Raw genomic sequence first — 13,406 nt, forward strand, 5'->3', positions numbered from 1 at the left:
AAAAGTTACATAGAATGTGAAATCAAGGGAATACATAGAAGACCAAGAAAAATCTGACTGAATTGCCTGAAAACTGCAAACTAGAGGCCAGCAATCACTGCAAATGACTGTAGATCTGCAGGGAGAGTTGCCAGAAGGAAACCTTTTCTATGACCTCATCTTAAAAATCTTTAGATGAAGTATGGAAAAGAAAACCTGGTTAAGTCTGAAACCTTTTGGAACAGTGTCTTGAACTAATTTAATACATTTTTTGATTAGCTTCCAAAGGTAACCAAAAATGTATTAAGTTAGTCCAATAAAAAGGTATCATCTGAAGATTAGCATCGATCAAGATGGTGTCCGTGTGAGGGAGTGTTGCCTGAACGTCTTCGAACACCAAGCTCCGTTTAACAGAGTTTTACTTTCTTACACCTGTGATATGGTGAAAAGAAAGGGGAAAATTGGGGCTAAAGCCGCTGCGAGCCCTGGCGGAAACCCAACGCTGCGCCAACCGACCTTGGAAACCTTCGGTCTTCAGGCACTGGGAGCCCAGATCCCTGCCTTGGTTGGATCCCCAGAACATCCGGGGGATCTTAGCACAGAGGTGGCGTCACTGAGTCCGCCACCTCAGACTACCCCGCCTAGACCAGGCGGAGAAGCGGGCCCAATGGGAGAGCCTCAGGCAGTGGTCTTGGAGGCTAGCGGCAGCCCTGTTGGACACTCGACCCCGGATGGTTTGACATCAGGACGAAGGGTGGGAGGTATCGATTCCTCGCCTTCTCCCATCCAGGTTCCACCTATCGGTCTCAGTGTGAGGCCTAGACCGGCAGTCGTCACCCTTGAGGCCCTTTGGGATGCGATCCAGGTCTTAAATTCGTCTCTACTTCAAGTCTCAACTTCTTTCAACTCTGAAGTAAAGGATTTAAAATTACATCATCAAACCTTGGAATCGAAGGTTAAAGAGCAGGAGGGAAAACGTGAGTCAAACTTGCTTGAAATAAAAAAGTTACAAACTATCGTTAGTAATATAGTAACAGAAAAAGATACTGCACAAAAGAAAATTGAATTTTTTGACAACCAACTTAGGTGAAATAATTTGAGATTTTTAAATTTTCCTAAGACTCCACTGATATCCCCGTTGGAAATGTTAAAAAAATATTTTTCTGAAGTACTTGGAATTCCTACGGAAGCTTTGCCTCCAATTATAAAAGCCTACTATATTACAGGAGCTAACACATCTCATGTGGAGGCCCCGGAATTGAATTTAACACAAGTTCTTAAAACATCTTTAGAACCTATTACAGAACGTACGACTCTTCTTGCTTCTTTTGCATTCGAAACTGATAGGAATCATGTATTTAGACTATACTTCAGATTCATTTCAGCCCAATTTTTCGGATCAAAAATACAAGTTTTCCCAGATCTCAATAAATCAACTCAAAGAAGGAGAAGAGAATTTTTGGGGCTTAGGCCCCGGGTTCTCTCATTAGGTGGCACTTTCAAACTGAAATTTGCATGTAGATGCCTTATCTCCCTAAATATGGCTTATTATGTATTTTTTGAAGCAGAAAAATTGAGATAGTTTATAATTGCCAAAGAAAGTGGCGGCGAAGTAGCTCTGGACACACCGGGAGGGAGCTAAAACCGCTGGCAGGGAATGGACTCTACCCTCACAAGTGCTTTATTTAGAGTTTACTCTTAATTTGCCTTAACAATTTCTTTGTATCTTGATCATTAAGTGTGGACTAAGTAACAATGTTATTTTCACTAGTTCCTTCGTTGTGTAAAGGACAAAGACATTTATAATTTCCTGATTTTCCTACATTTATTTTATGTAAATGTATATTTTGAAAATGATAAAGAATTAAAAAAAAGGTATCATCTTATTTTCTTTATGTTTTGTTTTATATATATTACCTTTAAAAGTGGACTAACACGGCTACCATACTATTTGACTAAAGGAAAATTGAACCATTTGGCCAAACTGCACAATATATGTTTGGAAAGAAAGGGCAAATTATTGAAGAAAATACCACCTTGTCAATTATTTCTTATGCTTTGTGGTTGTGTGACAGCCAGTGGTGCAGGAAATATGCAACGGTTACAATCCATTGGGGTCAGCGGGAACATTTTGGATTGGTTTATCTCATTCCTTAGTGACAGAACCTTTAGGATAGCTGTTAAGTCTACTATTTCTAAAATCCTTCCTTTGAAATGTGGGGTTCTACAGGGGTCAGTCCTTTCACCAATATTGCTTTTTTTTGTTTGTTTAATCCCCTTTTTTAGACTGATCCAATCATTTGGTTTAAATATTTACTCTTATGCACATAACATTTTGACAGTCAGTAGAATTGACCCTCTACTGCCTATTTTATCTAATTTGCCAAATTGTTTAGTAGGCATAGTGCAATGGTTACAAAATCCAGTTGGTTCTGAATGTTGAAAAAATGATTGCATGCTGGATTTCAAGGAGAATAAACCCACCACTATGCTCACTTTGTTTGGAAAAGCAATGGGATTTTATATTCTTAGACAGGTGAGGGTGGTGAGACATTGCTTTGATGAAGCTGCGTTGCATACATTGATACACGCGTTGTTAATTCCAAAATTAGATTACAGAACTATGAGTTATGTGGGTTTCTGAAAACATTTTCAGACATTACAAAAAATGACAATTTGTCTGTTAGGTGGGGTACGGAAATTTGACCATATTACACCATTATATAAAATATCACTGGCTACCGATCTCTTAAGATTAATTTTAAAACTTTTTACATGGTTCATAGTTCTTTTTATAAACAACCATCTTTGTATTTAAGTTCGTTATTCTCTACATACCAGCAAGATCGTTAAGGTCCTCATAAGAGGATAGGATGGTTATGTCTCATCATACTAGACATCTGGTGTTTGGACTAGGAAAAAAAAGCTTTTTTTTTGTTAGCGCCATTTCTTTGGAATAATTTGCCAAAACCATTACGTGGAGAGGCAGATCCAAAAAAGGCGACTCTGCCTTTGAAGCCCCCCACTTCCCCGCTAGATGCGCGCACGCGGTCTGGGGAGCATCTTTTCGCGCCCTTGCCATCTGACATCATAGCCACGTGGAGACCGTTCGGGGAACCCCCTGCCCGCTAGGAAAAGGTAAAATTACCTGCTTCTCGCTCCGAGCTGCAACGATTTGGAGTCCCAGTGAGTAGCTGCAACCAAGGACGTCTCTCTCTCAAGGACGTCTATTTTTCTGTTTTTTGTTTTGTTTCGTTTTTAAACGGAGCCAGCGGGAGGGGGGAGAAAAGGAGGGACCTGGCACCACCAGGTTTGCACTTGCTCACGAACAGCCCTCAACCCCAGGTACTCAACAAAACCTAAACAATTAGGCTTGGAGACCTAGCCAGAGCTGCTGCTGTGCAACCACAGACCTGCTAGATAGAGAACATACTGGGGAATTTCCGGCAGCACATGACCACATATAGGGAGGCAAAAGATTGCTCTCTATCTCCACCTGCTGGTAGATGGACACAACCCACCAGTCTATGGATTGATCGGCTTGATGATAGGGAAGCATTGTTAAAAACTCACTTTTGTATACAGGTATTTGAGGAAATATAGTAGGGACTTTGAAGATACAATAATATAAGATGGACTGTACTGAGGAACAGGTGGTGTGTATGTTCTTGTGCGTGGGAGATAGGCTTTCCTGTATAAAATAGAGTTACTTTTATTTTTATTTTGTATACTTTTCTGAAATAGGAAAGCGGGATATCAAATTTAATAAAACATAGAACAAATAATGTGCGGATGGAAGCAAGAATGAATTTATGAACAAATCCTAGAAACTTATATCTCAATGTCAAAGAAGAAACTGAAGTTGAACAGTGATCTGAAATATGTCTCAGAAAGAACCATAAATTATTTACAGGAAATAAAGATAAAGGTTTTGAAATAGATTCCATAGTCTCCAGACTATTATTGAAAAATCTTCAAAGAGATTCCCAAATATGCAGCGCATGCAGAGAGATGTAAAAATATTTCTGAGCTACAAGATTCCTGCAAGGCAGAATTGGAAAAAAATATATAATAGTAAGAATGGAGAGTGTCTAAGATAGCTAGAGGAAACATTTTGAACCAGTTATTCCTTCTAAAGGTTGAGCAACAAAGTACTGATTGAAAGGAGTCCAAATTTTGAGCCCACCATATTTACTGTTTTCTTATTTTGAATCTGTAAATAAAACTACAAATAGTAATTGTGCATTTAAGTCTGCATAAAGATGTTGAGGCCAATATTTAAATGGCATTTGGCCCCTAACTTGTCAACTCTGAAATATTTACTGGGGCAGAATACCTAAATTTACGCTCCTTTCCACCAGGCTCCTAAGGAGGTGATTAGAATAATGGCATATATGTACATCTTTGGGCAATTCTAGTCATGTTTTCCCAGAGATGGTCACATGTGTGTTCCCAAACACATGTAAATGTAAACATTCCACCTAAGGGCTATTTTATAAAAGTGCACAGTGCACACATCTTACATAGCACATATTATAGAGCTATGCATACACATGAGCAGAGTCTGGTGGAGCACAGGGGAGACTCACATTTATTCACAACATTTATAGAATACTGGTCTAAGTGTTTAGGTATAAACACTTAGACCAGCTCTATGGCTGGCGTAAACTGCTCACATCTGAATTATACATACATATCTAACCTCTTACACTAGTATTCTACAAAGGAAAATAGGTACCTTACTTTCCTTTATAGAATGAGCACCTAAATATAGGAACACTGTTAAAAAATTACCCCCCCCAATCCCCAAATGGGTAGCAACAAAGCAGATGAGGATTCATTTTCAATAGCAGGTATGTAAATTAAAATCTTAAATCTAGGAAAATGGAAGGCAGTCCTAAATTTAGAAACACAGGGATAGATATTCAGCCAGCAGTTATCAGCGGGTTTTTTTGGCCACTGGTGGCTTTAACCCTGGATATTCAATACTGGGCCAAATCCAGGCACCACTGAATATCCAGGCATGTGGCGATGAAACTTTATGCGGTTAAGTGCAATACTCATTTATGCAAGCATGTGCACACACGTGTGTAAATGTTAATCACCCAAAGTGCTATTCTTTATACCTGCATAACTTACAAAGAAGGTATTTGTAAAGGTGTGGGGGGGGGGGGGGGGGAGAAGCATGGGTGGCACATTGGGCTGGGCTCTCACTTACATGTGCAACTTATAGAATACTATAAGTTATGTATGTCCCTGGCACATTTAGGTGCCCACACAAAGTGTTAGGCGCACCAATACTGGGCTGTGTCAGTATTCTAGAATGGAACATGGGCGCCCAGGTTCTCTTACATAGTAACATAGTAAATGACGGTAGATAAAGCCCTTTACAGTCCATCCAGTCTACTGAACAAGATAATCTCATTTTACATGGTATGTGATACTTTATATGTATACCTGAGTTTGATTTGTCTTTGCCTTTCTCAGGGCACAGACCACAGAAGTCTGCCCAGCACTATTCTTGTACTAAAAGTTCTGAAGCTAACATTGAAGCCCCTTAAAATGTATACTCCAGCCCATCCATATCTATTCAGTTACAACCAGGGCGTAGACCGTAGAAGTCTGCTCAGCACCAGTTTTGCTTTCCAATTACCGACATCGCCACCCAATCTCCACTAAGATTGCGTAGATCCAATCCTTCTAAACAGGATTCCTCTGTGTTTATCCCACGCATGTTTGAATTCCATCACTATTTTCACATCCACCACCTCCCACGGGAGGGAATTCCATGTACCTACCACCCTTTCCGTGAAAAAATACCTCCTGACATTACTTCTGAGTCTGCCCCCCTTCACCCTCAATTTATATCCTCTAGTTCTACCGCCTTCCTGTCTGTGAAAAAGGTTCTTTTGGTGATTAACACCTTTCAAATATTTGAACATCTGTATCATGTCACCCCTGTTTCTCCTTTCTTCCAGAGGTATACATGTTCAGGTTGGCAAGTCTCTCCTCATACAGTTTGCAACGCAAACACCATACCATTTTTGTAGCTTTTTTTGCACCGCTTCCAGTCTTTTTACATCTTTAGCAAGAAACGGCCTCCAAAACTGAACACAATACTCCAAGAATTACAGAGTAAGCAGCTACCAAATGCTCATAAAGGGAGTTACTACTTATAAAATTACCCTCATATTGTGCAGCACCTCCCTCTCTCAAGGTTTGTTTTTATCTGCCAAAATGATCTGGCCCCATACTTAGGGACAGAACGTGTGTGTGGAAATATCATCCAGACTGTACAAACTTTTGACCAGGGTATAACCCACCGTACTAGAAAATTCCCAGGTACAACTGGAGGGGAAAAAAAAAGGATGCCTTTATTATATCTATTTCCTCATGAACTTAAACAAGAAGGGTTAGAAGGAAGGCTTGTTAAAATGGGCCCAACATACATTGGAGCTTTGTCATCTGCTCTACTGCCTGAGACATCTACTTGCCTGACAGAGGGGCCCTGCCTTGAACATCCTAGCTCACATCCTTTTCAAACTGAAGCAGACAGACTTTCTAAAATTGTTGCCAAATATGTTATGAGAACTATACAGTGTAATAAATCCTACATGCCAGACCATCAGGCAGCTTCTCCATCCCCACACCCATCTTTTGTAGCAGGCCATTTCCTCCTTATTTCCAGTTACCCTGGGAAAAAGGCAATAAAGTTCAGCTCTCATCTCTAAAAGGGAAGCAAGTGCTTTTCTAGACTAGAGGAACAAAATCAGACACAATGGTCAAAATACTACATCTAATTTATTTCTAAATATTTTTATTCAAAGACCATTAAGGCTTATAATTAATTTAAGTCTTACCTCCACCCCTAGTAGAGCAGCCCAAGCCAGACCTCTTACGAGTGGCGGGACATCTACCCTGGCTTCTTTCCAAATCTGATTTTTTTTGTATGGATATGCCTGAAAAAAAAATAAGCAAGCAAGCAAACACAGTAAAGGAATTGTTAAGGAGATGGATATTATTCGGATAAAGAACACTCAAAGTGCAGTGCAAACAAACTGACTCACTGGTGAAGACTGCAGTAATGTAGGAGCTGAGGCAAGCACTAAAACGTGCAAAACAACATTGTTTGGCGACAGTGTGCCATCTTCTGGAGAAGAACAGTCTTTTATATAAAATCTGATAAATAAATTCAATACTATTTTACTCAACTACAAGCGTTTTAAATGGTTTACAAAATTAAAAGATTTTTCACAGATAGGAAAAGATAAGTCAAGCAAGAGAGAGAAAATTTTAATACCCAAAAATCATAAAACGATCCCTCACACTGGTGGCTTTAGTGAACTCACATACCAGCCATGCAGTTAAATAACTGAAAAAAATGTATGCTTATTGTATTGAATATAATCACCTTTTGGTGAGGACAGCAAAGTGGTTTATAATAAGCTACAAATTAAAATCAGAAAATGAGTAATACGAAAGAAGCGGATAACAAGGACAAACTAGTGTTCAGATAAACAGTTAACCCAGATCTTTGTGAAGTCCTGTTTTCTTAGTGTTAAAGTATTATATCACCTTAACTTTAAAGGTCTTATATTCCTGGATTGTTTTAAAATTTTCTCTTAGTATTCTTGTGCTCTGGTCCCAAGAAACACTCACCTACAGAAGTGTCACCTTGGTTTGCTTTCTGATGTCCTTGCCTGTGTGAGTTGATTCTTGTCTATAGTATCAAGTATCAACTCACTGGGGCACCACATCAGACACTGCACAGCAAGTCAAGGTGAACGTTATAAATAAATAAACAAACCATAAACATTCTATTGCTTTGTCACCTTCCACCAACCTTTCCCCTATAAACTATCTTTGGAATGCTTTTGGGTTTCATTTATATATTCCAATATTATCACTTTTTGCTCATTCTTGACCTGAGGAACAAGTTTCTTAAAATCGAGCGTGGTACCGGAAGATTGGAGGGTGGCCAATATAACGCCAATTTTTTAAAAAGGTTCCAGAGGAGATCCGGGAAATTATAGACCGGTGAGTCTGATGTCAGTGCTGGGCAAAAAGGTAGAGACTATTATTAAGAACAAAATTACAGAGCAAATTCAAAAGCATGGATTAATGAGACAAAGTCAACATGGATTTGGTGAAGGGAAATCTTGCCTCACCGATCTACTACATTTCTTTGAAGGGGTGAACAAACAAGTGGTAAAAGGTGAGACGGTTGATATTGTGTATCTGGATTTTCAAAAGGCGTTTGACAAAATACCTCATGAAAGACTCCAGAGGAAATTGGAGAGTCATGGGATAGGAGGTAGTGTTCTATTGTGGATTAAAAACTGGTTAAAAGATAGAAAACAGAGAGTAGGGTTGAATGGTCAGTATTCTCAATGGAGAAGGGTAGTTAGTGGGGTTCCCCAGGGCTCTGTGCTGGGACCACTGCTTTTTAACATATTTATAAATGACCTAGAGATGGGAGTAACTAATGAGGTAATTAAATTTGCTGATGACACAAAGTTCTTCAAAGTCGTTAAATAGCGGGAGGATAGTGAAAAATTACAAGCGGACCTTACGAGACTGGGAGACTGGGCGTCTAAATGGCAGATGACATTTAATGTGAGCAAGTGCAAAGTGATGCATGTGGGAAAGAGGAACCCAAATTTTAGCTACGTCATGCAAGGTTCCACGTTAGGAGTCATGGACCAAGAAAGGGATCTAGGTGTCGTCGTTGATTATACGTTGAGACCGTCTGCTCAGTGTGCTGCTGCAGCTAAGAAAGCAAATAGAATGTTAGGTATTATTAGGAAAGGAATGGAAAACAAAAATGAGGATGTTATAATGCCTTTGTATCTCTCCATGGTGTGACCGCACCTTGAATATTGTGTTCAATTCTGGTCGCCGCATCTCAAAAAAGGTATAGTGGAATTAGAAAAGTTGCAGAAAAGGGCGACAAAAATGATAAAGGGGATGGGATGACTTCCCTATGAGGAAAGGCTAAAGCGGCTAGGGCTCTTCAGCTTGGAGAAAAGGCGGCTGAGGGGAGATATGATAGAGGTCTATACAATAATGAGTGGAGTTGAACGGGTAGTTGTGAAGCGTCTGTTCACGCTTTCCAAAAATACTAGGACTAGGGGGCATGCGATGAAGCTACAATGTAGTAAATTTAAAACGAATCGGAGAAATTTTTTCTTCACTCAACGTGTAATTAAACTCTGGAATTCGTTGCCAGAGAATGCGGTAAAGGCGGTTAGCTTAGCAGCGTTTTAAAAAGGTTTGGACGGCTTCCTAAAGGAAAAGTCCATAGATCGTTATTAAATGGACTTGGGGAAAATCCACTATTTCTGGGATAAGCAGTATAAAATGTTTTGTACATTTTTGGGATCTTGCCGGGTATTTGTGACCTGGATTGGCCACTGTTGGAAACAGGATGCTGGGCTCGATGGACCTTTGGTCTTTCCCAGTATGGCAATACTTATGTACTTCTTTGAAAGCTAGTCAAAAATGTATTAAATTAGTCCAATAAGAAAGGTATCATCTTATTTTCTTTCTTGTTTTGTTTCTGTTTATTAATTTTTAAAGTGGGCTATTTTTCAGATCACTTTTAAAACCACAGTAGTTAAGTACATTTCCAATCTGTTACTCTTCCAAACCCCAAGTCCAAATGCACGTGTGACTTGGTGCTGACAAAGAAATTTCCTGAACTATAAAAGTGTATTTCCATTAGAAAATAGGGAACACATACACACACTGTGATGCAAAGTTTGATAATATCAAGAATTGATTATTGTATTACTTTATATCTTATAATTGCTACTTTTAGAGTTCATGCACTGCAAGTGATTCAGGATATTGCTGCAAGGATGATAATAGGAGCCTCTAGGTTTGAGCATGTGACGGCTTTGTTCAACAATTATATTGGCTTCTAATAGCACATCAAGCACAGTATAAAATCTTGTCAATAATTCATCAAGTATTTTATGCAAACACACCTTGGAGTTTTCCACAAATACTGATGGTTTATTGATCTGAAACAGCAATGAAATTATCTATGCAGGAATAGGATACAATGATGAAAAGGCACATGTATAGGCACTTGTCTGTTGGTCAATTTTTATATTTTTATTATGTATGTTTGATTGTACTCTGCTTAGCTTTTAGACAGAATATACATTTTTAAAATAAATAAATCAATCAATCAATTTACCCAAGCAGATCCCAGAACACAGTCCCCTTCAAATTTGTGCATTCTGCAGATATACATGTATATGTAGTGGCTTTTCTAAAATTGGTACTTATTTATGTATGCCCACTTTATAGATGCAAATCAGCATTTTACACAACTAAATGGCACCTAATACTTCTCAAGTCACCTCTGTAGGACACAGAGAAAATTAAGAGAACATTTAGTTGTGTAAGGCATATTTGCTTGTGGTAGAAACTGGTCACAGTTCGCCATCATTCTCACTTGTGGAATGGAACAAAAAAGCTAGACATGACAGGAATGTCTAAGTTTGCAAGAGCTATGTCTGCCAGGCTTATGCCAGGGCATCGTGCAATAATGCTAAAGTCTTGGTTTTCCACTCACACTCGTCCCCATCCCCTTAAGGTATTCTGATGCTATTTGTTAAAACATACAAAAGAATAGTCATACTGGGTCAGACCAATGGTCCATCTAGACTAGTATCCTGTTTTCAACAGTGGTCAAGCCATGTCACAAATACCTTGCAGAAATCCAAATCGCAGCAACACTCCATGCTACCAATCCCAGGGTAAGCAGTTGCTTACCCATGTCTGTCTCAATAGCAGACTATGGACTTTTCCTCCAGGCACTTGTCCAAACCTTTTTTAAACCCAGATACACTAACTGCTGATATGACATCCTCCAGCAAACAGTTCCAGAGCTTAACTATTCGTTGAGTGAAAAAAATATTTCCTCCTATTTGTTTTAAAAGTATTTCTATGTAACTTCCTTGAGTGTCCCCTAATCTTTGTACTTTGGAATGAGTAAAAAAAAACGATTTACTTCTACGCGTTCTACACCAGTCAGGATTTTGTAAACCTTATAATCATCTCTCTCCTCAGCTGTCTCTTTTCTAACCTCTTTAGCATTTCCTCATATGAGAGGAGTTCCATCTCCTTTATCATTTTGGTGCTCTTCTTTGAACCTTTTCTAATTCCACTATATCTTTTTTTTCTGCAAAATGTTTTAGGGTGAATGCCACAAAAGTAGATGGATATCCAGGGTTGGTCTTAGCAACTGCGGGGCCCTGTGCAGACCAGTTCGGTGGGCCCCCTGCCCCATCTAGCCCCACCCCTTGTTGCCAAGGTGTGTTTTAAAATAAATACAAATCAAGTAAAACTTGTACAGAAAAACTAATTCAAATAAGCATAGTGCTATAAATAGGAAACCCAATATTAAGCAACGAAAATAACCAGAAATTATTCAAGTCCACTACATTTAGGAGTTCCAATTCTCATAACAGAGAATATAAAGAAAAATATTAATTAGCAAGGAAAAGATCCAGGTATGTGGACAAAGTACTTTAAAATTCCATTACTGTAAAAATTGACACATATATGTACATTTGATGATTAAACCTGTCTAAAAAACTAAAATTAAATTAAAATTTTGAAGTCAGTTCAGTAAGGCCAACACACAATCCCTCCAGTGCAAAACACTAAGCACAAACTTGTGCAGAAACACACTCAGAACCTTACTGTACCATAACAGCATTTATCTCTCAGGACACAAAGAGAAACAACTTTATCTGTGAAAAGGCAGCACTGTACATATTACACAATACCCTAAAACCCCAATACACTATCTAGTGAGAAGAAAAGAACAAATGGGACTGCTACAGGTCTCTACACGAAAACTACACACTAGCCTAGTAGAATAGCACACCTTGCGCACACATGCCAAACACAAATAGACTGTCAACAAATATGAAACAAAGGAATCACAGACCAGTAATAGAAATACAAAGACAAAAATCTGAACTGCAAAACACAAGGAGTCAGATTCTGCATATACAGCAATACTAGAGAAACAGAAATGAAAATTCAAAATATCAGAGATGCATATTTTCCAAAGCTGACATGCTTCAACCGATAAATTAAAAAATAAATATTTTCTTCTACCTTTGTAGTCTGAGTATTTTATTTTTACATTTGATATGCCCATGTCTCTTCTGCTTTTCCTGAATCTCCTGTCCATTTCACATTTGTTCTTGCCCCATGTCTGCCATCCATCTTCTCTCTGCGTCCCATTTGTCCTGTCAAGCATCTGCTTTCTTAGCGTCCCTATCCACCCCTTTTCTAGCATTGCCTGTGTCCCTTATTCTTATTCCATGCCTAGCATCTCTTGTGTGCGCCCTGTCGGTCTCCTCTCTCTTCCCTTCCTCCCATACCCCACAGGTCTAGCATTTCCCTCTCTCTATCCCCTGCCCCGCTTGTGGTCTGGCATAACTCCTTCTCTCAGTCTGTGGATCCAGCACCTCTCTCCTCTTCTGTTCCACTCCCTAAGCCCCCCCCCCCCCCCGATCCAGTCTCTGTCTCTTTCCTCCCCCAGTCTGGTCTATCTCTCCCCTCTTATGCTCCCCTTTCCGGAAGGTCCAACAATCCACCCACCCATGACATCTCCATGTCCCTCCAATTCCAGCACATCTCCATCTCTCTCCAGCCCCCTCCCCCTCTCCAGCCCAGCACATTCTCTCTCTAATCCCTTCCCCCCCCCCCAGGGTTTAGCACATCTCCTTCTAGCAGTCCTTCCCCTCACCCAGCATATATCCACCTCCCCCCCCCCCCCCCCCCGAGTGCAATATATTTCTCCCTTGCCTCTCCTCACCAAAAATCCAGTCTCTCCCCCTCCCTCCCGGATCTGCTAAAGTTGCTTCATCCCTTTCCCTGACACCGGCTGTGATTAAGACACGCGCTGTGGCTGGAGTCGGGGGCCTTCCCTCTGCCGGTTCCGCTTTGGCATCTTCCGGTTGATGTATCTTCCAGTTTCCGCACGGGCAGGACCAACAGAGGGAAGATCCCGATGCCAGTCACAGCAGCATGTCTTAATTGCAGCCGCTGGTGTTGGGGAAGGTAATGAAGCAATTTTAGCAGATCCAGGAGGCAGAGAGAGACACTAGATTTCAGGTGGGGAGAAAGAGAGAGAGAGACATGCCAAGGCCAGTGCGGGGCCCTGTGATCGCCCTTCGCCTCTGCCTAAAACCGGCCCTGTGGATATCATATGTTCATGACTGAATTTTTTTTTTAAACCTGTACGTTGACAACGCTCTTGATTTAGAAAAATAAGAGTTCTGTTTCAAAAGCACAAAATGGGAAAACCATTACAGACTGACTTCCTTCCAGGACTAATTTATAAAGAAGCACCAAGACAGAATAGTTTGTTACTTTTAGGGTCTAGCATTTTAGCA

At 40.0% G+C, this 13,406-nt stretch overlaps 1 protein-coding gene across 2 annotated transcripts in view; it reads right to left on the minus strand.

Moving 5' to 3' along the window:
- TBCK (TBC1 domain containing kinase) overlaps nt 1-13,406 on the minus strand; it is a 436,713-nt gene that overhangs the window by 286,729 nt on the left and 136,578 nt on the right. For both annotated transcript variants that reach the window (XM_030190773.1, XM_030190774.1), the window contains one exon: nt 6,840-6,938. In XM_030190773.1, coding sequence (XP_030046633.1) covers nt 6,840-6,938 — 99 coding nt within the window. The remainder of the gene's footprint in view (nt 1-6,839; nt 6,939-13,406) is intronic.

Source organism: Microcaecilia unicolor, chromosome 2 (genome assembly GCF_901765095.1).
Source record: "Microcaecilia unicolor chromosome 2, aMicUni1.1, whole genome shotgun sequence".
In the NCBI taxonomy this organism is placed as follows: Eukaryota; Metazoa; Chordata; class Amphibia; order Gymnophiona; family Siphonopidae; genus Microcaecilia; species Microcaecilia unicolor.